Raw genomic sequence first — 26,829 nt, forward strand, 5'->3', positions numbered from 1 at the left:
AAGGAATAGGACAGTCTGTATCCAACCAAACTATTTAAAATTCAAGAGAAAAGGAATAGGAAAGTCTGTATCCAAGCAAACTATGCTCCACAATAGAACAGCAACACAAAGCCACAGTTATGTACCAATGTTATACAGCTCTGAAACCAGCTCTGAAACCAGCAACAACTAATTCATTCTGGAAACAGTGATGGAAATCACATTTTTCTCATAAGATACAGTCTTCTTAAAATTTCATTTCTATGTTTGATTTTCCTTTATCCTTGTTACAGAACCCCAAAACTTACTAACGGATGTTCTTCTTTGAAAACTATAGATAATAATTATTTGCGGGACTTCCCTGGTGGCACAGTGGTTAAGAATCGCCTGCCAATGCAGGGGACATGGATTCGAGCCCTGGTCCAGGAAGATATCACATGCCGCGGAGCAACTAATCCCGTGTGCCACAACTACTGAGTCTGCGCTCTAGAGCCCATGGGCCACAACTACTGAGGCCACAGGCCACTACTACTGAAGTCTGTGTGCCTAGAGCCTGGGCTCCGCAACAAGAGAAGCCACCACAATGAGAAGCCCGTGCATTTCAACAAAGAGTAGCCCCCGCTTGCCACAACTAGAGAAAGTCCGCGTGCAGCAACGAAGACCCAACACAGCCAACAATAAATAAATAAATAAATAAATAAATAAATAAACAAACAAATAAATAAAAAGAAAAAAGAGTGATGGGAAGTCTCTGAAGGGTTTAAAAAATTTAAAAAAATAATTATTTGCAATATACATAGCTTTGCAATTTGAGTTATCCAGATATTCATACTGCTTTGGAAGAGATTGTTTTCCTGACCCTTACATAGGACTTTAAGTGGAAAACTGCTTGTGGGTTGATGTAGAAATGTGAAATGATGATGGGTAAAAAACCCAAGTTTACTTAAGTCAAAAATACAATGAGAGTCATAGTACACGTTGGCCAATTTGGGTACACTAGGACGAGATAGAGAGGGTGACACATATGGACTGAAAAATGTAATTCTTTTACCACCATTTTAACTCAATTATATTACTTCAAATTTTGTCCAGATGGCTTGTATAAGAAAGAAAAATCTCTCAATAAGACAGGTCACAAAAAAAGTCTGAGTTAAGATTTATGTACCTGAACCAGAAAAACAATACATGTGTAAAGAATTTGTGTCCTTTAAGGAGCATTTACAAAAACATTTTCTGGAGTTTAGGTAAACACTCATCACCATAGTGACTTTCTTAAATGCCCTGGCTGAGAGAAAACATTTGAGTTTTCCTGTCTATTTTCTGTTGGTTAATGTAGGAAACATATTCTTAAAGACACAGGCATAGTGCTTGATGAACTAAGACTAGAATGGTGAAACCTATAAAGAAGCTCAACAAACTCTGAGCGGTACAAATATAAAGACAGAACCATAGCTAGACACATCACAGTAAAATTAACATAAGCAGTATGAGAGAATATAATACATCACATAAAGGGGAACAAGAATACAACTAACAGATTATTTCTCATCAGAAACGACAGAAACCAGAAGACTGTGCAAAGACATATTCCAAAATTTGGAAAGGAAAATACCAAAGAATTTTATATCCAGCAAAATTATTCTTGAAAAATTAAAGCATAGAAAAGGTACTTCCAGACAAAAAAAAAAAAAGCTGAGAATTTGTTGCTAGCAAACCTGAGCCACAAAAATACTAAAGAAATTTCTTCAGCCTGAGAGAAATTACACCAGATGGTAACTGGATTTCCAAACCCTCCACTGTACACTCTGGAAATCCAGTTCTATAAACAAAGAAACCTGTATTTTCCTGTATCTTTAAACTCTTCACTGAAGATTCACTACATCTCCTAATCACTAAAGAGACTTTCAGCTAATTTCTTCTATTAATTTCTTTAAACGTGACTGTTTAAAGCAAAAATTACAACACAATTTTTGAGTTTATAATGTATACAGATGTAATAAATATGACAATAATAAACCAAAGTGTGTGGAGGTTGGGGGCACAGAGCTATAATGTATACAAAGGGCTAATTTTGCCATAAGAAAGTCAGCATTGGTTAGACGAACAAAGATGGCGGAGTAGAAGGACGTACTCTCACTCCCTCTTGTGACAACAGCAGAATCACAACTAGCTGCTGGACAATCATCGACAGGAAGACACTGGAACTCACCAAAAAAGATACCCCACATCCAAAGACAAAGGAGAAGCCACAGTGAGATGGTAGGAGGGGCACAATCACAGTAAAATCAAATCCCATAACTGCTGGGTGGGTGACTCACAGACTGGAGAACACTTATACCACAGAAGTCTACCCACTGGAGTGAAGGTTCTGAGCCCCACGTCAGGCTTCCCAACCTGCGGGTCCGGCAACAGGAGGAGGAATTCCTAGAGAATCAGACTTTGAAGGCTACTGGGATTTGATGGCAGGACTTCTACAGAAATAGGGGAAACAGAGACTTCACTCTTGGAGGGCACGCACAAAGTGGTATGTGCATCGGGACACAGGAAGGAGCAGTGACCCCAGGGGAGACTGAACCAGACCTACCTGCTAGTGTTGGAGGGTCTCCTGTGGAGGCGGGGGGTGGCTGTGGCTCACCGTGGGGACAAGGACACTGGCAGCAGAAGTTCTGGGAAGTACTCCTTGGTGTGAGTCCCCCCAGAGTCTGCCATTGGCCCCAGCAAAAGCCCAGGTAGTCTCCAGTGTAGGATTGCCTCAGGCCAAACAACCAACAGGGAGGGAACCCAGCCCACCCATCAGCAGTCAAGAAGATTAAAGTTTTACTGAGCTCCGCCCACCAGAGCAACAGTCAGCTCTACCCACCACCAGTCCCTCCCATCAGGAAACTTACACAAAGCCTCTGAGATAGCCTCATCCACCACAGGGCAGACAGCAGAAGCAAGAAGACCTACAATCCTGCAGCATGCGGAACAAAAACCACATTCGCAGAAAGACAAGGTGAAAAGGTAGAGGGCTATGTACCAGATAAAGGAACAAGATAAAACTCCAGAAGAACAACTAAATGAAGTGGAGGTAAGCAACATTCCAGAAAAATAATTCAGAATAATGATAGCGAAGATGATCCAGGACCTCGGAAAAAGAATGGAGGCAAAGATCAAGAAGATGCAAGAAATGTTCAACAAAGATCTAGAAGAATTAAAGAACAAACAAACAGAGATGAACAATACAATAACTGAAATGAAAACTACACTAGAAGGAATCAATAGCAGAATAACTGAGGCAGAAGAACGGATAAGTGACCTGGAAGACAGAATGGTGGAATTCACTGCTGCATAACAGAATAAAGAAAAAGGAATGAAAAGAAATGAAGACAGCCTAACAGACCTCTGGGACAACATTAAATGCAACAACATTCACATTATAGGGGTCCCAGAAGGAGAAGAGAGAGAGAAAGGACCAAAGAAAATATTTGAAGAGATTATAGTCGAAAACTTCCCTAACATGGGAAAGGAAATAGCCACCCAAGTCCAGGAAGTGCAGAGAGTCTCATACAGGATAAACCCAAGGAGAAACACACCAAGACACACAGTAATCAAATTGGCAAAAATTAAAGACAAAGAAACATTATTAAAAGCAGCAAGGGAAAAATGACAAATAATATACAAGGTAACTCCCATAAGATTAACAGCTGATTTCTCAGCAGAAACTCTACAAGCCAGAAGGGAGTGGCATGATATACTTAAAGTGATGAAAGGGAAAAAACTACAACCAATATTACTCTACCCATCAAGGATCTCATTCAGATTCGATGGAGAAATCAAAAGCTTTACAGAGAAGCAAAACCTAAGAGAATTCAGCACCACCAAACCAGCTCTACAACAAATGCTAAAGGAACTTCTCTAAGTTGGAAACACAAGAGAAGAAAAGGACCTACAAAAACAAACTCAAAACAATTAAGAAGATGGTCATAGGAACATACATATCGATAATTACCCTAAACGTGAATGGATTAAATTTTCCAACCAAAACACACAGGCTTGATGAATGGATACAAAAACAACACCCATATATATGCTGACTACAAGAGACCCACTTCAGACCTAGGGACACAGTCAGACTGAAAGTGAGGGGATGGAAAAAGATATTCCATGTAAATGGAAATCAAAAGAATGCTGGAGGAGCAATACTCATATCAGATAAAATAGACTTTAAAATAAAGAATGTTACAAGAGACAAGGAAGGACACTACATAATGATCAAGGGATCAATCCAAGAAGATATAACAATTATAAATATATATGCACCCAACATAGGAGCACCTCAATACATAAGGCAACTGCTAACAGCTATAAAAGAGGAAATCAACACTAACACAATAATAGTGGGGGACTTTAATACCTCACTTACACCAATGGACAGATCATCCAAAATGAAAATAAATAAGGAAACAGAACCTTCAAATGACACAATAGACCAGATAGATTTAATTGACATTTATAGGACATTCTATCCAAAAACAGCAGATTACTCTTTCTTCTCAAGTGCACACAGAACATTCTCCAGGATAGATCACATCTTGGGTCACAAATCAAGCCTCAGTAAATTTAAGAAAATTGAAATCATATCAAGCATCTTTTCTGAACACAACGCTATGAGATTAGAAATGAATTACATGGAAAAAATGTAAAAAACACAACACATGGAGGCTAAACAATACGTTAATAAATAACCAAGAGATCACTGAAGAAATCAAGGAGGAAATCAAACAATACCTAGAGACAAATGACAATGAAAACATGACGATCCAAAACCTATGGGATGCAGCAAAAGCAGTTCTAAGAGGCAAGTTTATAGCTATACAAGCCTACCTCAAGAAACAAGAAAAATCTCAAATAAACAATCTAACCTTACATCTAAAGGAACTAGAGAAAGAAGAACAAACAAAACCCAAAGTTAGCAGAAGGAAAGAAATCTTAAAGATTAGAGCAGAAATAAATGAAATAGAAACAAAGAAAACAATAGCAAAGATCAATAAAACTAAAAGTTGGTTCTTTGAGAAGATAAACAAAATTGATAAACCATTAGCCAGACTCATCAAGAAAAAGGAGGGGCTTCCCTGGTGTCACAGTGGTTGGGAGTCCGCCTGCCGATGCAGGGGACACGGGTTCGTGCCCTGGTCCCGGAGGATCCCACAGGCCGCGGAGCGGCTGGGCCTGTGAGCCATGGCCGCTGAGCCTGTGCGTCCGGAGCCTGTGGTCCGCAACGGGAGAGGCCACAACAGTGAGAGGCCCGCGTACCGCAAAAAAAAAAAAAAAAAAAGGAGAGGACTCAAATCAATAAAATTAGAAATGAAAGAGGAGAAGTTAAAACAGACACGGCAGAAATAAAAAGCATCCTAAGAGACTAGTACAAGCAGCTCTATGCCAATAAAATGGAGAACCTGGAAGAAATGGACAAATTCTTAAAAAGGTATAACCTTCCAAGACTGAACCAGGAAAAAATAGAAAATATGAACAGACCAATCACAAGTAATGAAATTGAAACTGTGATTAAAAATCTTCCAACAGGGCTTCCCCGGTGGCGCAGTGGTTGAGAGTTCACCTGCCGATGCAGGGGACACGGGTTCATGCCCCAGTGCGGGAGGATCCCACGTGCCGCAGAGCAGCTGAGCCCGTGAGCCATGGCCGCTGGGCCGGTGCGTCCGGAGCCTGTGCTCCACAACAGGAGAGGCCACAATGGTGAGAGGCCCCCATACCGCAAAAAAAAAAAAAAAAAAAAAAAACTTCCAACAAACAAAAGTGCAGGACCAGATGGCTTCACAGGTGAATTCTATCAAACATTTAGAGAAGAGCTAACACCCATCCTTCTCAAACTCTTCCAAAAATTTGCAGAGAAAGGAACACTCCCAAACTCATTCTATGAGGCCACCATCACCCTGATACCAAAACCAGACAAAGATACTACAAAAAAAGAAAATTACAGACCAATATCACTGATGAATATAGATGCAAAAATCCTCAACAAAATACTAGCAAACAGAATCCAACAACACATTAAAAGGATCATACACCATGATCAAGTGGGATTTATCCCAGGGATGGAAGGATTCTTCAATATGCGCAAATTAATCAATGTGATACACCATATTAACAAATTGAAGAAGAAAAACCATATGATCATCTCAATAGGTGCAGAAAAAGCTTTTGACAAAATTCAACACCCATTTATGATAAAAACTCTCCAGAAAGTGGGCAAGGAGGGAACCTACCTCAACATAATAAAGGCTATATATGACAAACCCACAGCCAACATCATTCTCCATGGAGAAAAACTGAAAGCATTTCCTCTAAGATCAGGAACAAGACAAGGATGGCCACTCCCACCACTATTATTCAACATAATTTTAAGGCCTAGCCATGGCAATCAGAGAAGAAAAGGAAATAAAATGAATACAAATTGGAAAAGAAGAAGTAAAACTGTCACTGTTTGCAGATGACATGACACTATACATAGAGAATCCTACAGATCCCACCAATAAACTACTAGAGATAACCAATGAATTTGGTAAGGTTGCAGGATACAAAATTAATGCACAGAAATCTCTTGCATTCCTATACACTAATGAAGAAAAATCTGAAAGAGAAATTAAGGAAACACTCCCATTTACCACTGCAACAAAAAGAATAAAACACCCAGGAATAAACCTACCTAGGGAGACAAAAGACCTGTATGCAGAAAACTATAAGACACTGATGAAAGAAATTAAAGATGATACCAACAGATGGAGAGATGTACCATGTTCTTGCATTGGAAGAATCAACATTGTGAAAATGACTATACTACCCAAAGCCATCTACAGATTCAATGCAATCCCTATCAAATTAACAATGGCATTTTTTAGGGAACTAGAACAAAAAATCTTAAAATTTGTATGGAAACACAAAAGACCCCGAATAGCCAAAGCAGTCTTGAGGGAAAAAAATGGAGCTGGAGGAATCAGACTCCCTGACTTCAGACTATAACATAAAGCTACAGTAGTCAAGACAATATGGTACTGGCACAAAAACAAAAACATAGATCAATGGAAGAAGATAGAAAGTCCAGAGATAAACCCATGCACCTATGGTCAACTAATCTATGACAAAGGAGGCAAGGATATACAATGGAGAAAAGACAGTCTCTTCAATAAGTGGTGCTGGGAAAACTGGACAGCTACATGTAAAAGAATGAAATTAGAACATTCTCTAACACCATACACAAAAATAAACTCAAAATGGTTTAGAGACCTAAATGTAAGACCAGAGACTATAAAACTCTTAGAGGAAAACATAGGAAGAACACTCTTTGACATAAATCACAGCAAGATATTTTTTGATCCACCTCCTAGAGTAATGGAAATAAAAACAAAAATAAACAAATGGGACCTAATGAAACTTAAAAGCTTTTGCACAGCAAAGGAAACTGTAAACAAGGCGAAAAGACAACCCTCAGGATGGGAGAAAATATTTGCAAACAAATCAATGGACAAAAGATTAATTTGCAAAATATATAAACAGCTCATGCAGCTCAATATTAAAGAAATAAACAACCCAATCCAAAAATGGGCAGAAGACCTAAATAGACATTTCTCCAAAGAAGACATACAGATGGCCAAGAAGCACATGAAATGCAAATTAAAACTACAATGAGGTATCGCCTCACACCAGTTAGAATGGGCATCATCAGAAAATCTACAAACAACAAATGCTGCAGAGGGTGTGGAGAAAAGGGAACCCTCTTGCACTGTTGGTGGGAATGTAAATTGATACAGCCACTATGGAGAACACTATGGAGGTTCCTTAAAAAACTAAAAATAGAATTACCATATGATCCAGCAATCCCACTACTGGGCATATACCCAGAGAAAACCGTAATTCAAAAAGACACATGCACCCCAATGTTCATGGCAGCACTATTTACAATAGCCAGGTCATGGAAGCAACCTAAATGTCCATCGACAGATGAATGGATAAAGAAGTTGTGGTACATGTACACAATGGAACATTACTCAGCCATAAAAAGGAACAAAATTGAGTCATTTGTTGAGACGTGGATGGATCTAGAGACTGTCATACAGAGTGAAGTAAGTCAGAAAGAGAGAAACAGGGCTTCCCTAGTGGCACAGTGGTTGAGAGTCCGCCTGCCAATGCAGGGGACACGGGTTCGTGCCCCGGTCTGGGAAGATCCCACATGCCACGGAGCAGCTGGGCCCATGAGACATGGCCGCTGAGCCTGCGCGTCCAGAGCCTGTGCTCCGCAATGGGAGAAGCCACAACAATGAGAGGCCCACGTACGGCAAAAAAAAAAAAAAAAAAAAGAGAGAGAAAAACAAATATCATATATTAATGCATTTATGTGGAACCTAGAATAATGGTACAGATGAACCAGTGTTCAGGGCGGAAGTTGAGACACAGATGTAGAGAACATATGGACATTCTCAAACGTATGGACACCAAGGGGGGAAAGCCGCGGGGGGGTGGGGATGGTGGTGTGCTGTATTGGGTGATTGGGATTGACATGTATACACTGATGTGTATAAAATTGATGACTAATAAGAACCTGCTGTATAAATAAATAAATAAAAATTAAAAATTAAAAAAAAGTCAGCATTAACTTGAAGTAAATTATGACAAAAAGATGTAATCACTAGAGAAACACCAAAAAATAACCAAAAAATTAGACTAAATGTCAGTAGAATACTTAAATTTTACACTAAAAAAATTTGTGTAATACAAAAGAAAGCAGTATAAGAAGAACAGAAATCAAGAGATGAAAAAAAAGAAATTACACCTGAAACTAATATGATGTTATTATACATGTCAATTATTCCTCAATTTTAAAAAAAGATAGCAAGATGAGACAAATAGAAAACACAGAGCAAAATGGCAGACCTAAATCCACAATGGATAATTACATTAAATGTGAATTAATTAAACACTCTAATCAAAAAGCAGGGATTTTTTACACTAGATTAAAAAGTATAAACAAGATCTGACCTACATACTTTAAATATCCAACAAACGTACTTTATATTCAAATGAACCAAAAGTTTTACTTATGGAAAATATATACTATCCAAGCAATAAAACATGAGAGTACAAGAGTGGCTATATATTATTATCAGACAAAATAGACTTAAGGTAAAGGATATTTCTAGAAACAAAGAGAGACAGTTCATATATACACTAATATGTATAAAATGGATAACTAATAAGAACGTGCTGTATAAAAAAATAAATAAAATTCAAAAATTCATAAAAAAGAGAGACAGTTCATACAGAAAAGGGTACCTACAGCTGGAAAAAAGAACATTTAGAAATGTTATACAACAAAGAGCAGAACCACAAAATAAATGAAACAAAAGCTAACAGAAAGGAAAGAACAAAAACGATCAATAGTTAATAGAGATTTCAAACTCCTAAGAATAACTGACAAAACATCTCTGTAGAAAATTCATACAGATATAGATTTGAATAACACTATCAATCAACTTGACCAAATTTACATCTATAGAACATTCCACCCCCAAAACAGCAGAATACACATTCTCTTCAAATGCACATGGTATATTCTCAAGGGCAGATCATATGCTGGGCAATGAAACGAACCTCAAAAAATTTAAAAGCATTCTAATCATACAAAGTATGTTCTACGATTACAATGTAATTTAACCAGAAATAAATTACAGAAAGATAAATAACTTGTAGATCAAAGAGGAAAACACAAGGGAAATTAGAAAATTTTTTAGTTAAATGAAAATGAAGATACAATATATCAAAATTTGTGACATAGCTAATGATCTAGGTTTCCACCTTAGGAAACTACAAAAAAGAGCAAATAAAACTGAAAGCAAGCAGAAGAAAGTAAATAAAATAGCAGAAATAAAGGAAATTGAATACAGAAAAACAATAAAGTCAGTGACCCCAAAAGAAACCAATGAAACTAATAAAAAGATAAATAAACTTGAAAGTTTCATGCCAGACCACTCCAGAAAAAGAGATTAAGACACAAATTATCAATGGCAGGAATGTAAGAGGCGTTTGCTCTACACTTCTTACAAACAAGAAAAGGACAGTAGGAGACACTGTGAACAACTTGATGTCAATAAATTTGATAATTTAGATAAATGGACAAATCCTTAAAAGGCAAATGACAAAAGCTCATATAAGAAAGAGATAACCAGGACTTCCCTGGTGGCGCAGTGGTTAAGAATCCGCCTGCCAATGCAGGGGACATGGGTTCAAGCCCTGGTCTGGGAAGATCCCACATACCGCAGAGCAACTAAGCCCGTACGCCACAACTACTGAGCCTGTGCTCTAGAGCTCGTGAGCCACAACTACTGAGCCCGCGTGCCACAACTACTGAAGCCTGTGCACCTAGAGCTGTGCTCTGCAACAAGAGAAGCCATCACAATGAGAAGCCCATGCACCACAATGAACAGCAGCCCCCGCTCACCACAACTAGAGAAAGCCTGCACACAGCAACAAACACCCAATGCAGCCAAAAACAAATAAATTAAATAAATAAAATTTTTTAAAAAAGAAAGCGATAACCTGATAATCCTACATCCTTTTTCTTTCTTTCTTTTTTTTTTTTTTTTTTTGCGGTATGCAGGCGTCTCACTGTTGTGGCCTCTCCCTTTGCGGAGCACAGGCTCTGGACACGCAGGCTCAGCAGCCATGGCTCACGGGCCTAGCCGCTCCGCGGCATGTGGGATCTTCCCAGACCGGGGCATGAACCCATGTCCCCTGCATCGGCAGGCAGACTCTCAACCACTGTGCCAGCAGGGAAGCCCCCTACATCCATTTTTTGAAAAAACATTCCTACAAAGAAAACTCCAAGTCTAAATGTATTTACTGGCAAATTCTATCAAACCTTAACACCAAACATTGATACCAAATCTAGGCAACAACTTTACAAGAAAACTATAGACAAATAACATTCATGAACACAGAAGTAAAAATCATTAACAAAACATTAGCAAATTGAATCCACTTAATATAAAAAGATTTTATATACCATGACCAAGTAGAGTTTATTCCCAGGAATGAAAAGCTGCTTTAATATTCCAAAATTAAAGGGATACATTGTATTGAGAGAATAAAGAAGAAAAACAATATGACCTTCTCAACAGCCATAGAAAAAGCATCTGACGAACCATACACTTTCAACAAAAATCTAATAAAGGACATCTACAGAAAACACATAGGTAATATATTTAATGGTGAAACACTGAGCGCTTTCTACCTGAGGTCAAGAATAAGACAAGCATATCTGCTCTCCCCACTTCTTTCAACATTGTATTAGCAGTCTTAGCCAGTATAATATAGCAAGGAAAAGAAATAAAAGGCAATATAGAAGGGAAAAAAAGAAGTATAACTCTCTTTATTCACAGACAGTATGAAGAGGAACAGAGAAAATCTTGAAGAACCTATAAAAGAAGTTACTCCAACTAATAACATTACATTAACAAGGTTATAGGATAAAAGGCCAAATAAAACCATATAAAAAAGCCAACTTTTTGTTTGTTTTCTTTCTAAAGAACTAGAAATCAATTTAAAAATTTTTTAAAACCCTTTCATAATAGCATCAAGAAATATTAAAAACTCAGTGATATATTTAACAAAATGTGTGCATGACATGGACACCAAAATCTAAAAACTATTGCTAAGAGAAACTAAAGAACATCAAATAAATGGAAAGATATACCATACTCATGGATTAGAGGACTTAATATCAAAATGGCAGTTCTTCACAAACTGATCAACAAATTAGAAGCAATCTCTATCAAAATAAGCTTTCTCTTCTCCAGCCAAGCCACTAATTATCCCTTCCAACCCAACTCCTCCAATGTACAATTCTGGAATTCCAATTCTATGGTTAAAATCCTCTGTATTTCCCTGTGTCTTCAAACTCTTCACTGAAACTTCACATCTCCTAGTCATTAAATTAAAGAGCCTTTCCCTAGGACACTGCCTAGTCCTGTATTACTATCAAAGCAGAGAATGAGATATCTACATCCCACACCTTAAGAGTCCAGTGTTGGTCTTGATTATCTTCATCACTCCTCAAAGCCATTTTTGGACCATTCTTTCCCTCTTATAAAAAATGCTTGCTTACCTAAGCTCAAATCAACAATACCACCTTCCGCTATCTACTTCTCAACCAGTTAGCACTTAAGTCACTTTCCCCCCTTCATTAAATCTTTACACGCATATCAGTCCTCATATCATCACCTCAGAGCTTGCCATTCAACAGCCTGTCTATTCTTTGGCCTTGTTATCAACAGGGAGGTTCTATTCCATTGGCAACATTTGTTTAATGTAAGTCTTCCCTGCTAGACTAAGCTCCATGAAGATAGAAACCAGAGCTGTCTTGTTCACTGCTGAATGCCAAGCACATAGCATAATGCATACTCTTAAATAAAGTGTTTTTTCATCCCCACTAAATGTAAATACCGAGGGGTACTAGCAGGCCTCTGTGACTTACAAAAGAACAAGGACAATAAAGTGTCTGGAAATCATATATTAAAAAAAAAATCAGAGGATGTTTTTCTGAGAGAAAGTATTTGTTGGATGAATAAATAAAGGAAAATGGTAACAGCTATCTTAAAATACAAGAAGGTCAAACATATAGAAAAGGAAAGATTGACAATTCTGAGACTTGGGATGAGGAACTGGCTCTGCTACTAATTAGTGGCCTTATTCAATGTTACTGGCCCTTTGTCTGCTCATCTACAAATTAAAGGCATTAGACCTTCTGGGTTCCAAACATTCTCTTTCATTCATGTCTAACAGTGCTCCTGATGTAGAAAGTAGCCCAACAAGTGTGTTATAAGAAAGCAACCTGAGGACCTAGAGCTATCAAAATATGAATGAAGTTACATTACAAAAAATATACTCTAAGCATACTAAGAGATCTAGCAGAGCTTCATACCTGGTTGGACTAGATCAGAAGTAAGCAAACTATAACCCACAGGGCAGCCACTGTTTATGTAATAAAGTTTCACTGGGACACAGCTACACCCATTTGTTCAAGGACTGTCTGTGACTGCTTTTTCCTGCTACAAAGGCAGAGTTGGATACTAGTCAACATATGGCCCACAAAGCCTAAAATATTTATTATCTGGCACCTTAAGAAAAAGTTTGCTGACCCTGGTCTGTATGATCTAAAAGGTTCATTTTATATTATTATACACTGAAGATGAAAAGAGCTGCATTAAAATGCTCTTAAATAGAGTATAGGGATAAAACAGGAAAAAAGAGTAAGTAGAGAAAATAGATCAAACATGATCTCAGTTCATCTCCTGGTGATTACACTAGCTTCTCTCTCTCTGAGTTAGTGGATGGCTCATCTTCCAATCACTGAAACCTTCTATTCCAAGAATATACAAGATAAAACAAGCATTAAAAATTTAACACGCACCTGCCCTCCTTCACTTTTTGTGCATTCCCTCGACATATGAAGTTTTCAATGTAGCCATCACTGCAGTTGATTTTTGACCAGTCTGGGTCACAAACATCCAAGAAGTGAGGCCGTAGTCTGCCTATCGAATACTTGGCAATATCAGTCAGGGACTGACTAGCAGCTGCACCAAATAAAAATGTTCCAATGGCTTTGTAAATAGTGGCTATGTAGTTATTCCTGATAAAGGAATTCGAGTGCAAAAGGTTAAAGTAAACAGATAGGGTTTCTCCAACAATCATCTGAAAGAAAAAAACAGAAAAATAATGTTAAAGCAGCAACCAGGCACTTTAAACAAAGTAAAAAATAGAAAAGAAAATGGTAAATCACAATAAAATATTTGTTTTAAAAATACCTCCCCCTTTTTTCCTTTTCAAATGGAGAACAGGATATCTAATTCTAGACCACAAAAAAAGGTGTCAGATCAATTGATACTTTGCTTACAGAGCAATGGCAAAGCCAAAATAATTTCAAAGTCTACCTTGAAACAATAAAACCTTATTTCTTTACTTGTATTCAAATAAACTGAGCCTTAATGTAGACAATGATGTATCATGGAGGATAAAAACCATGGTTTTTCAAAGAATACAAACTTCCCAATTAGAATATCCCTTACATAAGTACTTTTATCTGACAGAGTCTGCCTTTGCATCAAACATTCCTTTGAATCAAAAATATTCATCATGTTAAAAAGGGTAAAACAGTCCCACAGAGAGGAAAAAGCCAATATAATAAAAGCAGGGATCAAACACAGAGGCCAAAGGGTACAGAGGGCAGAGATCAGCTGTCAAGGCCTCCCAGTCCTGCCTCTCCCGGAGACATTTAGGGCTGGCTTCCTTAACAAGTCTCATTGAAAGACCAAACACACACTTGATGCTCTCCTTCTCCAAGACAACATTTCAAGTGATTCCTTCCTCTTTAATTTTCACTGACTTTTGTAAAATGGGAGTCAGAGGCTTCCCAGATTCTATTAGAGTGTGTGTGTGAGCACGCACCCGTGTAATTAGTTTAAAGGCATAAAAAAGTTTTCAAATACTTCCCAAGTTCACAGGCCAATATCCTGAGAAATTTGAAAAAATACTGAATGGCAACATTACAAAAAATTACAATTGCTGATAAAATAAGCCACACTCTAGCTACCTGAGACCAAAATAAACACTTAAAAAATTCTGCTTGCTAATTTATGTTGGGGGTGGATATGAATCACAAAGTTTCACTGCTTCGCCTTAAATTCACATAAACAATTTTACAAAGCATTCAAACATTTCTATTAGTGACGACTAATTATCTTCAGGGTGAGCCTTACCACAGATGAAATAAATGGTCGCCTCCTGAAAGGGATTTCAAGAACCTGATATCAAAATTTTTTTCCTCATCTGGCTCAAAGCCTCCTAGAATTCCATAATTAGAATGTTATAACTCTGACAACTAGACTATGAACTCTACAAAAGCAAGAATGAATTTTTAGTTGAATAGAAAGCTAGTACCACCATACTGACCTAAAACAGAGCTGGTGGTCAGTAAATTTCAATTCAAGGTGCTGCCTCTTGGGTAAAAGGTAAACACCCTAACTTAAACATATTAAACCCCATAGAAATATATTCCTCATTATAATCCTTAATGTGAATGACTTAATCAAACTTTTGCTGAGAACAGGCCTCACAGGAGAGGAAAACCACACGCACTTCTGGGGATACCATACCTCCCCAACTGTGCTTAGGGTTCTCCCGGGCGATTGCCCTAGAGGCCTTGAATTAAAGTATATTACAGTCTCCTCAGGCTGTTAAGGTGTTCCAGCAACTGCCTTGATAGATTAGCAGCAAGAAAGGATATCTCTAATGTTTTGTTATGGAGTTGATCTTTGATAATTTGAAATATGTACCAAATATATTAGTCAACCACAATTTGAGCAGTCAAAACTTCCACTTCTCGGCGGTCAGCTCTTCTCGTGTAAGCACTCAACTACTTTCCAAAAACAAGTACTGGTCTCTGTGAGTCTTCCTAGTCATAATGATCATTGTTTAGGACCACCCAAACCCTGGTTCCTGACACTGATGACCGAAAATCAATTCACTAGGAACATTCAGAGCACTGGGCACAGATTAAAAGTTGATCTACAGGGCTTCCCTGGTGGCACAGTGGTTGAGAGTCCGCCTGCCGATGCAGGGGACACGGGTTCATGCCCCGGTCCGGGAGGATCCCGCATGCCGCGGAGCGGCTGGGCCCGTGAGCCATGGCCGCTGAGCCTGTGCTCCGCAACAGGAGAGGCCGCAACGGTGAGAGGCCCGCGTGCCACAAAAAAGGAAAAAAAAAAAAAAGTTTATCTACAGAAGTGGTACATGCTGAAACTTAACCCTTAATTCTGGGAAAGGGTGTGGGGGGCTCTAAAGCCAACAAATGCTAGGTCGACATACATCATTTTTTTATTATATAAAAAATAGACAATAGAGATGTTCTAAATTAATTCTTCTAACTTAAATGCAGGGATGTGTCTGTGCATTGCACTACACATGCAAGACATATTTTCATTTCATTTTAATACCTTATCTTGCCCTTTGAGCCATTTATACCAACTCAGCCTCTGGTGAAGTCCACGCTTAAATTAACTATGCCCTAATATTAGAGCTGAGATTACTGGTCACGCATTATTTACTACTCCAAATAAAGACAGGATGAATTATTAAAGAACTAAAGATGATGTTTGGGGAGTAAAACAGAATACTTTGAAGATCAAAACTAATAATTATCTAAATCAGCATGATTCAACCATTTAAAACCTATGTACCAGAGTATTTTCTCACCATCTTCTTTATATCTCTACCAACCAAGATAATTTTATACATCTTTACACTGTCACTACAATTATGTGTCTTCCACTCAGGACCCACCTTCCCAAAGAACAGTCTAAAATCACTGGCGTACTTCCACTCCTTCCTAAATATCTCTAAATACCTCCATTCCCTTTATTCTACTGAATATCTCTCCAAAAAAGTCAAAATGGTCTCATCAGATCAAACAGATTTTTATCAACCCAAATCTTAACTTCTCAGTAGTATAAGACATCACTGACTATTTTGTCCTTATTGAAATTCTCCCTTGGCTTCTGAGAAACTATATTAATTCTGATTCTCTACCGGGCCCCCTCAATCACTCATATATGTGTGGGTCATTTGCAAGTCAAATCAAAGGCCTGGTATGAAATCCCAATCATAGTCCTGATTTTTTTTTAAAGAAATAATTTACTTTCTAGAAATTAAATTAAACATATACAAGTCTAACCAAGTGCTGCTTGAAAGAAGCTGAGTTAATGAATAAACTGAAATTATTTTAAATTAGTACATAAAACCACTGCCCTAAGCAGTGTTTGTCTTTGTTGATACAGTTGATATGAAAAAAGTACTTTTACAGCACCTTTAAACAGTCTGCTCTTTTTTAAGAAAACTACACTCAACTTACTTGCTGTTTTATAAAGATAACTTTCTCACAGGTGATGGTGAAATAATCAAAACTTCCAAGCTAATAAAATACAAATAACAAGTTTTTGCTAACTGAGTGTCTGTCAGGGTCTGCGCTAGCTGTGCAGGCTACACAGCACCCTGTCCTGTTGCAGGCCTCTGGTCTGTAGCAGATTTCTGTAGTTTTGCTTATGCAGCATCCTTCTTACTGAGACACAAAGAAAAGTAGAGTTGAAAGACAAGTATATTTGTAGCACTGTTTGAGTACTTGAATCCTGTCTGAAATCAGCTACTATTTGCAGAAGAGTCCTACTAAAATTTTTATATTTAAAGAGCTATTCTCTCAGAAACACATACTTTATTTTATTTATTTATTTATTTATTTATTCATTCATTCATTTATTTATTTATTTATTTAGGCTGCATCGGGTCTTCGTTGCTGTGTGCCAGCTTTCGCTAGTGTGGCGAGTGGGGGCTACTCTTCGTTGTGGTGCGTGGGCTTCTCATTGCAGTGGCTTCTCTTGTTGCAGAGCACGGGCTCTAGGCACGCGGGCTTCAGTAGTTGTGGCACTCGGGCTCAGTAGCTGTGGCTCGCGGGCTCTAGAGCGCAGGCTCAGTAGTTGTGGCGCACGGGCTTAGTTGCTCCGCAGCATGTGGGATCTTCTTGAACCAGGGCTCGAACCCGTGTCGCCTGCACTGGCAGGTGGATTCTTAACCACTGCGCCACTAGGGAAGTCCCAGAAACATATACTTTCAAAAGAAGACCCTGAGGCTCATACTCCCTCTTTAACGGAAGGATCATAGGCTTGGCTTTCTTTCTTTTAATAGTAAAAACTCAGTGTAAAGATCTGTCTAGATTAAACAAACCACTGATTTCTTAAAACTTCACTATACTGTAGGAGAGTCACCAACATTACGGCAAAATCTCTCAAGTTTCATTCTAGCACCTAGGACGTGCCAGGGTCCATGGCAACAGTGAGGATACCAAGATGAACAAGGCACCACCTCTACCTTCAAGGAGCTCAGAGTCTTGCGAAACAAACATTTGTATAGCAGAGGTTTTCTTTTATTAATTATACACCACAAATTGATTAATGAGTTGATTAACTTTTAGTGCTAACAAGGAGCTGTGATCATTCTGCAATAAGACATTAAATTTCTAAATCAAGAAGATTTGTTTTGTTTTTTAATAAACTCCAGAACAGACAAGCTAGATATGCTATTATCTTTTTGGCCTGTCTCCTGGATGAGACCATATTTTCTGCCTGCAACATAAATCTTATTTCTAAAGTTACAAGTTATGGAGCTTAAAACTAATTAAAGTCATAGAATCCGAGTCAAGCGATTATAAAAATCATGTAGTCTAATCACTTGATATCTTCTCCCCAGAGCACATTCTCGAAGCATTCCCACCTGAAATCCTAGAAAACAATAATTACTACAGTGTTTTAGTACCAGTAAAAATTCTTTGTCATGTTAACTTCTAATTATATATAGAATTCAGGCTCTTCTCTCCTATTTCTGCCGTTATCTAAAAATTCTTTAAAGTAAACTAAACATGGGTTAAATGAAGTCTTAACACCTGTTAAGATTTTTCTAGAACTCAGTAACTAGAAAGTCAGTTCATATGCACAGCCTCAATAAATTATAAAATAACATCCTAGGTAAAAAGTATGCTAGAAATACATTGATATAATAGTCATCTATTGCATTATTACTGAAACAATAGCAAATTGGAGCTCTAAAAAAAATCAAAGTGACTTAGAAAGGTTAGCATAAAACCTACACATGTTCAGTAAGGTTCTTCTGATTATACATTGTTGCTCTTTTGGCTCCACTTAAAATAGCTGAGATTATTTTGATCAAATAACATTAAAGGTTAAAAAAAACACATTGTTTTAGAAGGTTATACATTCAATCATTAATAGGTTAACACAAAACTAAGCCAATTGCCCGAAAGTGATAAACTTGGAAAAGTGGATTTAACTTACAACGATAATACTGAATGGAATGATTATTCCACCTAATAACGGATAAGGTATGGTGTCTTCTTTGTAAGGGTACTTGATGGACTCATCATTACAGAATAATCCTCGTTGGAAAGGGGTATGCCTTGAAGTAAGAATTGCAAAAGGCAATCCAGCTAGCAAAAGGAATAAATGAAAATATCATTAAAAAGGAATATCAAAACTAATTAATGGCGATAATTATCCCAGAGACCATGTTTAAAAATACATTTGCCACGAAAATAATAGAGCACATGGAAAAAGGAAATGCAGCAACGCATGCAACAGAAGTTAGAAAAATTATAGTTTAGGGTACAGATCTTTTTTCTACAGGAAACAATACCTCCAAATCCTCTATCAACGAATTTAACCAAGAGCAACTTCTTCCCTTTGTTTCTGCACAGATACACTAAACTGATTTTAGGGGAAAAAAATCTCTTCTCATGCTCTTGTTGCCATTTAATCATAGGGTTTTCAACACTATTTTCAAACCACTTTGTCAGGAGCTTTACTTCCAAAAGGCTGAAAACAGCATTTTGACATTCCCCATTTTATCTTGATATTACTACCACATTTGGACATGTCACAGTCACTGGCTAAGCTATCAGAGTATCTAAATAAAGTTTATCCACTCATTTCTGTACTGCCTACAGCAAGTTTAGAGCTGCTATGAAAAGGAGTCTAAACTTAAACCAAGCTTCTTAGGAAAAGATGGACAACGGAGTCAAGCACAAAAGCACCTAAAAGAGTTCTCTCTTTTTTTCATCATCAATGTTTTCCCTAAAGATCATGTCTCACACTCATCTCATCTCAAAATGTCTAAACTTTTGTCTAAATGTGAACTTTAAGAATTCAGTCCTCCTTTACTTCATCACTGCACCTGGCATCCTGATTAATACTGACCAGGACTGCTTTCTAAGAGATAGAGTTTAGCAGAAACCCTCAACATGAGTTCTGCTTCAAGACTTTTCCAGGTATGGATGATTCTCTCCCTAAGTGACCCATTCTCCCAGCAGTAATACCATAACCACTAAGCTAACATACTCACTGTATATTCAGGTGTTCTTTCCATGAAGCTCCAAGTCTTGATGACCATTTACAGTTTCTCATCAACTCTGCTAAGCCCTAAAGGCTCAATGACAACCAAGCTTCTGCCACTCTGCCTGATGCATAGACTACAAGTATCAAATGTGTTCAATCTACAAGGGCCAAATGAAAAGGAGAAGCCCATTACTGGTTCTTTTTATTTATCTTCCTGTTTTTCATTTCGACTCTGAATACATAAACCAAAGTTTATTTTTTTGTGTTAACCAATTTGCCAAGCTGTTAAACCATTAGAAGTCTTTATGATGCAAGCAGTGGCCAAGATGGCAGAGAAGGAAGACCCTGAGCTCACCTCCTTCAACAGGCACAGCAAAATCATGATTATTTACAGAGCAACTATCCATAAGAGTGACCTGAAGATTAGCAGAAAAGATCTTCTGTAGCTAAAGCTATAAAGAAGAAACCACAACAAGACAAGTAGAAAGGGTGAAGATGCAGTATCGTCATCACCCATATTCCCAGCGTAGGCAACCCACAAATGGGAGAATAATTAAAATTGCAGAGGTTCTCCCCAAGGAGCAAAAGGTCCTAGCTCCACATCAGGCTCCTCAACCCGGGGGTGTACACAAGTAATATGAACCTCCAGACTGTTTGGCTCTGAAAGCCAGTAGGGCTTACTTCTGGGAGAGCCAGAGGGCTGTGGGAAATAAAGACTCCAGTCTTAAGAGAGAGCACACAAAATCTCATATGTTTCAAGACCCAGGGCAGAAGCAGTTATTTGAATGGAGCTTCGGTAGGACCCACTTGCTGATCTTGGAGAGACTCACAGGAGGCAGAAGGCAACTGAAACTCACTCTGGGAACAAGGACACTGGCAGCAGCCATTTTGGGAAGCTCATCCCACCACCAGGACACTGGTGCTGCTAAGTGCCACTTTAGAATCCTCCCTCTAACCAGTCAATGGCAGACCAGGCCTGCCCACCAGACAGCACCAGCCCTGGGATGCCCCAAGCCAGGCAGCTAGGTGGGCAGGAACACAGACCTACCCACCAGCAGGTTGACTGCTGTAGAACCCCAAGCCCCCAGCCATCCCAGCACATGACACCACCTACCACAGGACCCAGGACCCAGCCCCACCTACAAGTGGGCCACCACCAGCACTGGGACCCCCAAGAACCACTCACATACATACACACACACACACACACACACACACACACACACACACACACACACACACACACACAGCTAGTCATGTGACCCAGCCCCACCCACCAGCGGGCCAGCACTAGCCCCAGTCCCGGCCTCACACGCCAGGGGTCTGGCACCAGCCCCGAGATCTGATGGGCCCCAGCCCCACCCACCTGTGGCAGACACCATCCCAAGACCCCCCAAGGCCCTACAGCCACAAACTCTGTGCCCAGGCACTGCCCACAGAGGGCCAACACCAGCTCCAGAACTTTCAGACCCCACAGCCAAAGGCCCCAGGACCTGGTTCTGCCCATCAGTGGGCCGGCACTAGCCCCAGGTCCTCCTGGGCCCTGACACTGCCCACCAGCAAGCCAACCCAAGCCCCAGGACCACCACAGCCGCCCACAGCAAGTTGCGTAAAGACCCGGCCCAGCCACTAGTAGTCTGGCACCACCCCAGACACCCAGGGCCCTGGCCCTGCCCAACAGCAGGCCAACACCAGATGCAGGACACCTTGGGCCCCTTGGCCAGCCATGTCAGAATCCAGCCAACCACCTTCAGGCCATTACCAGGTTGGGTGGTGGATGGCCATGCAGCCAGCCAAGCCATGACCCAGCCCCACCCACCACCCAAACCCATCCACCAGCAGTTGGCAGCCTCCACACAAGGCAGGGCCTGGCAACCAACAGGATCGAGGGCCACCAACGCACACTGGTACACCCACAATTGTCAGCCAGCCACAAAAGAAGAACCCATGCAGCCCCTATAGAGGGCACCCATAGAACACAAAGCTCTGGTGACCAGAGAGGAGTACGCTGCTGGGCCACATAGAACATCTCCTACATAAAGCCACTTCTCCAAGATCAGGAAATGTAACCAACCTACCAAATACACAGAAATAAAAACAGTGAATTATGCAAAATGAGGAAACAGAGAAAAACATTCCAAGTAAAGAAACAAGATAAAACCCCAGAAGAAGAACTAAGTAAAGTGGAGATAAGCAACCTACCTGAAAAAGAGTTTAAGATAATGATCATAAAGATGCCTGAAGAACTTGTGAGAAGAATGGATGAACAGTTAGAAAATATAAAGAAGAATCAAACAGCACTGAAGAATGCAATAACTGAAATAAAAAATACTCTAGAAGGAATCAATAGAACATTATATGATACAAAGGAACTGGAAGGCAGAATTGTGTAAATCACTGAAACTGAACAGAAGAAGGAAAGAAAAAAAAAAGAATAAAAACAAATGAGGAGAGTTTAAGAGACTTCTGGGAAAACATCCAGGTCCAGGAAGCATAGAGAGTCTCAAACAGGATCAACTTAAAAGCAGCCTACCAAAAACATTATAACTAAAATGGCAATAATTAAAAATAAAGAAACAACATTGAAAGCAGCATGGTAAAAGCAACAAGTTACCTACAAGGGAACCCCCATAAAGCAACAAGTTACCTACAAGGGAACCCCCATAAAGCTATCAGCTAACTTCTCAGCAGAAACTCTGAAGGCCAGAAGGGAGTGACACAATGTATTTAAAGAGATGAAAAGTAAAAACCTACAACCAAGAATACTCTACCCCGCAAGGCTTTCACTCAGATGTGAAAGAGAGATCAAAGTTTTACAGACAAGCAAAAGCTAAGAGTTCAACACCAGTACAAGCTTGGACTACGTAACAAATTTTGGCACAGCCAGCCAGGATCCTTGCTACTCATGGCTAGCCAGCCTGATCGGGGAATTTTCGAGTAAGCCCCTAGCAGTTGCCAGGATCACTTGTCCTGAGGACCTTCCCTTCAAAATGGCCCAAAGCCAGAAACTAACACAACACTGAAAAGCAATTACACTCCAATAAAGATATTAAAAAAAAAAATTCCCCAAACCAGCACAGTCTGCCCCAGTGCTTCGCAGTCGGAAAAACGAATCAACATTTGGGAGCAGCTGAAAGGCTCCACGCAGTAGGGTTGTTTGGGCAGATAGTTACAAAGTTGGCTGTGCAGTACAGTTTTGACCTCCGGTTTCTGGCTCTGAAAGTCTTCACAATGGACCACATTTTATATGCAACTATGGACCAGGCCACGTGGCTGACAGGCTCTTGGTGCTCCGGCCGGGTATGAGGCCTGAGCCTCTGAGGTGGGAGAGCTGAGATCAGGACATCGGTCTACCAGAGACCTCCTGGCCCCATGTAATATCAATCAGCAAGAGGTCTCCCAGAGATCTCCGTATCAACACTAAGAACCAGCTCCACTCAACGACAAGCAAGGTCCAGTGCTGGACACCCGATGCCAAACGACTACCAAGACAGGAACACAACCCCACCCATTAGCAGAGAGGCTGCCTAAAATCATAATAAGGTCACATACGCCCCAAAACACACCACTGGACGTGGTCCTGCCCACCAGAAAGACAAGATCCAGCCTCATCCACCAGAACACAGGCACCAGGAAGCCTACACAACCCACTGAACCAGCCTTACCCACTGGAGGCAGACACCAAAAACAACAGGAACTGCAAACCTGCAGCCTATGAAAACGAGACCCCAAACACAGTAAGTTAAGCAAAATGAGAAGACAGAGAAATATGCAGCAGATGAAGGAGCAAGGTAAAAACCCACCAGACCAAACAAATGAAGACGGAATAGGCAGTCTACCTGAAAAAGAATTCAGAGTGATGATAGTAAAGATGATCCAAAATCTTGGAAATAGAATGGAGAAAATACAAGAAACGTTTAACAAAGACCTAGAAGAACTAAAGAGCAAACAAACAATGATGAACAACACAATAAATGAAATTTAAAATTCTCTGGAAGGAATCAATAGCAGAATAACTGAGGCAGAAGAATGGATAAGTAACCTGAAAGATAAAATAGTGGAAATAACTACCGCAGAGCAGAATAAAGAAAAAAGAATGAAAAGAATTGAGGACAGTCACAGACACCTCTGGGACAACATTAAACACACCAACATTCGAATCACAGGGGTCCCAGAAGAAGAGAAAAACAAAGGGACTGAGAAAATATTTGAAGAGATTATAGTTGAAAACTTCCCTAATATTGGAAAGGAAATACTCAATCAGGTCCAGGAAGTGCAGAAAGTACCATACAGGATAAATCCAAGGAGAAACACATCAAGACACATATTAATCAAACTATCAAAAATTAAATACAAAGAAAAAATATTAAAAGCAACAAGGGAAAAAGCAAAAAATAACATACAAGGGAATCCCCATAAGGTTAACAGTGGATCTTTCAGCAGAAACTCTGCAAGCCAGTAGGGAGTGGCAGGACATATTTAAAGTGATGAAAGGGAAAAACCTACAATCAAGATTACTCTACCCAGCAAGGATCTCATTCAGATTTGACAGAGAAATTAAAACCTTTACAGACAAGCAAAAGTTAAGAGAATTCAGCACCACCAAACCAGCTCTACAACAAATGCTAAAGGAACTTCTCCAGGCAGGAAACATAAGACAAAGAAAAGACCTACAATAGTAAACCCAAAACAATTAAGAAAATGGTAATAGGAACATACATATTGATAATTACCTTGAATGTAAGTGGATTAAATGCTCCAACCAAAAAACAGACTGGCTGAATGGATACAAAAATAAGACCCATATATATGCTGTCTACAAGAGACCCACTTCAGGCCACATACAGACTGAAAGTGAGGGGATGGAAAAAGATATTCCATGCAAATGGAAATCAAGAGAAAGCTGGAGTAGCAATTCTCATATCAGACAAAAGAGACTTTAAAATAAAGACTATTACAAGAGACAAAGAAGGACACTATATAATGATTAAATGATCAATCCAAGAAGAAGAAATAACAATTGTAAATACTTATGCACCCAACAAAGGAGGACCTCAATACATAAGGCAAATGCTAACAGCCATAAAAGGGGAAAGTGACAGTAACAAAATAATAGTAGGGGACTTTAACACCCCACTTTCACCAATGGACAGATCATCCAAAATGAAAATAAATAAGGAAACACAAGTTTTATCTGATACATTAAACAAGACGGACTTAATTGATATTTATAGGACATTCCATCCACAAACAACAGAATACACTTTCTTCTCAAGTGCTCATGGGACATTCTCCAGGATAGATCATATCTTGGGTCACAAATCAAGCCTTGGTAAGTTTAAGAAAATTGAAATCGTTATCAAGTATCCTTTCTGACCACAATGCTACTGAACTAGATATTAATTACAGGAAAATATCTGTTAAAAAATACAAACACATGGAGGCTAAACAGTACACTACTAACTAATCAAAAGATCACTGAAGAAGTCAAAGAGGAAATCAAAAAATACCTAGAAACAAATGACAATGAAAACACAACAATCCAAAGCCTATGGGATGCAGCAAAAGCAGTTCTAAGAGGGAAGTTTATGGCAACACACTCCTACCTCAAGAAATAAAAAACATCTCAAATAAACAACCTAACCTTATACCCAAAGCAATTAGAGAAAGAAGAACAAAAGAAATCCAAAGTTAGCAGAAGGAAAAAAATCGTAAAAAGCAGATCAGAAATAAATGAAATAGAAACAAAGAAAACGACAGCAAAGATCAATAAAACTAAAAGCTGGTTCTTTGAGAAAATAAACAAAATTGATAAACCTTTAGCCAGACTCATGAAGAAAACGAGGGAGAAGACTCAAATCAACAGAATTAGAAATGAAAAAGAACGGGGGTATCGGCTCGGTGCTTTGTGGCCGCCTGGAGGGGTGGGATGGGGAGAGTGGGAGGGAGGGAGACACAGGAGGGAGGGGATGTGGGAACAGATGTATATGTATGACTGATTCACTTTGTTGTAAAGCAGAGACTAATAAAAAAAAAAGAAAAAAAAAGAAATGAAAAAGGAGAAGTAACAACTGACACTTCAGAAATACAAAGGATCATGAGAGATTACTACAAGAAACTCTATGCCAATAAAATGGATAACCTGGAAGAAATGGACAAATTCTTACAAAAGCACAATCTTCCCAGACTGAACCAGGAAAAAATAGAAAATATAAACAAACCAGTCACAAGTAATGAAATTGAAACTGTGATTAAAAATCTTCCAACAAACAAAAGTCCAGGACCAGACGGATTCACAGGAGAATTCTATCAAACATTTAAAGAGCTAACACCTATCCTTCCAAAACTCTTCCAAAATATAGCAGAGGGAGGAACACTCCCAAACTCATTCCACAAGGCCACCATCACCCTGATACCAAAACCAGACAAAGAAAAAAAAAAAAAAAAACCAGACAAAGATGTCACAAAAAAAGAAAACTACAGGCCAATATCACTGATGAACATAGATGCAAAAATCCTCAACAAAATACTAGCAAACAGAGTCCAACAGCACATTAAAAGGATCATACATCATGATCAAGTGGGGTTTACCACAGGAATGCAAGGATTCTTTAATATATGCAAATAAATCAACGTGATAAACCATATTAACAAATTGAAGGATAAAAACCATATGATAATCTCAATAGATGCTGAAGAAGCTTTCAACAAAATTCAACACCTATTTATGATAAAAACTCTCCGAAAGTAAGCATAGAGGGAACCTACCTCAACATAATAAAGGTCATATATGACAAACCCACAGCCAACATCGTTCTCAGTGGTGAAAAACTGAAACCATTTCCAC

General features: G+C 39.0%; 1 protein-coding gene across 2 annotated transcripts in view; it reads right to left on the reverse strand.

The window, feature by feature from the left end:
• PLPP1 (phospholipid phosphatase 1) overlaps positions 1-26,829 on the reverse strand; it is a 114,616-nt gene that overhangs the window by 28,864 nt on the left and 58,923 nt on the right. The window contains exons 2-3 of one of the 2 annotated variants that reach the window (XM_060092890.1): positions 18,927-19,078; positions 13,442-13,722 (exon numbers count right to left, since the gene is read on the reverse strand). In XM_060092890.1, the coding sequence (XP_059948873.1) occupies positions 13,442-13,722; positions 18,927-19,078 (433 nt within the window). The remainder of the gene's footprint in view (positions 1-13,441; positions 13,723-18,926; positions 19,079-26,829) is intronic. The other variant, XM_060092889.1, reaches the window with a different exon arrangement.

This window comes from Mesoplodon densirostris, chromosome 3 (assembly GCF_025265405.1).
Source record: "Mesoplodon densirostris isolate mMesDen1 chromosome 3, mMesDen1 primary haplotype, whole genome shotgun sequence".
Classification (NCBI taxonomy): Eukaryota; Metazoa; Chordata; class Mammalia; order Artiodactyla; family Ziphiidae; genus Mesoplodon; species Mesoplodon densirostris.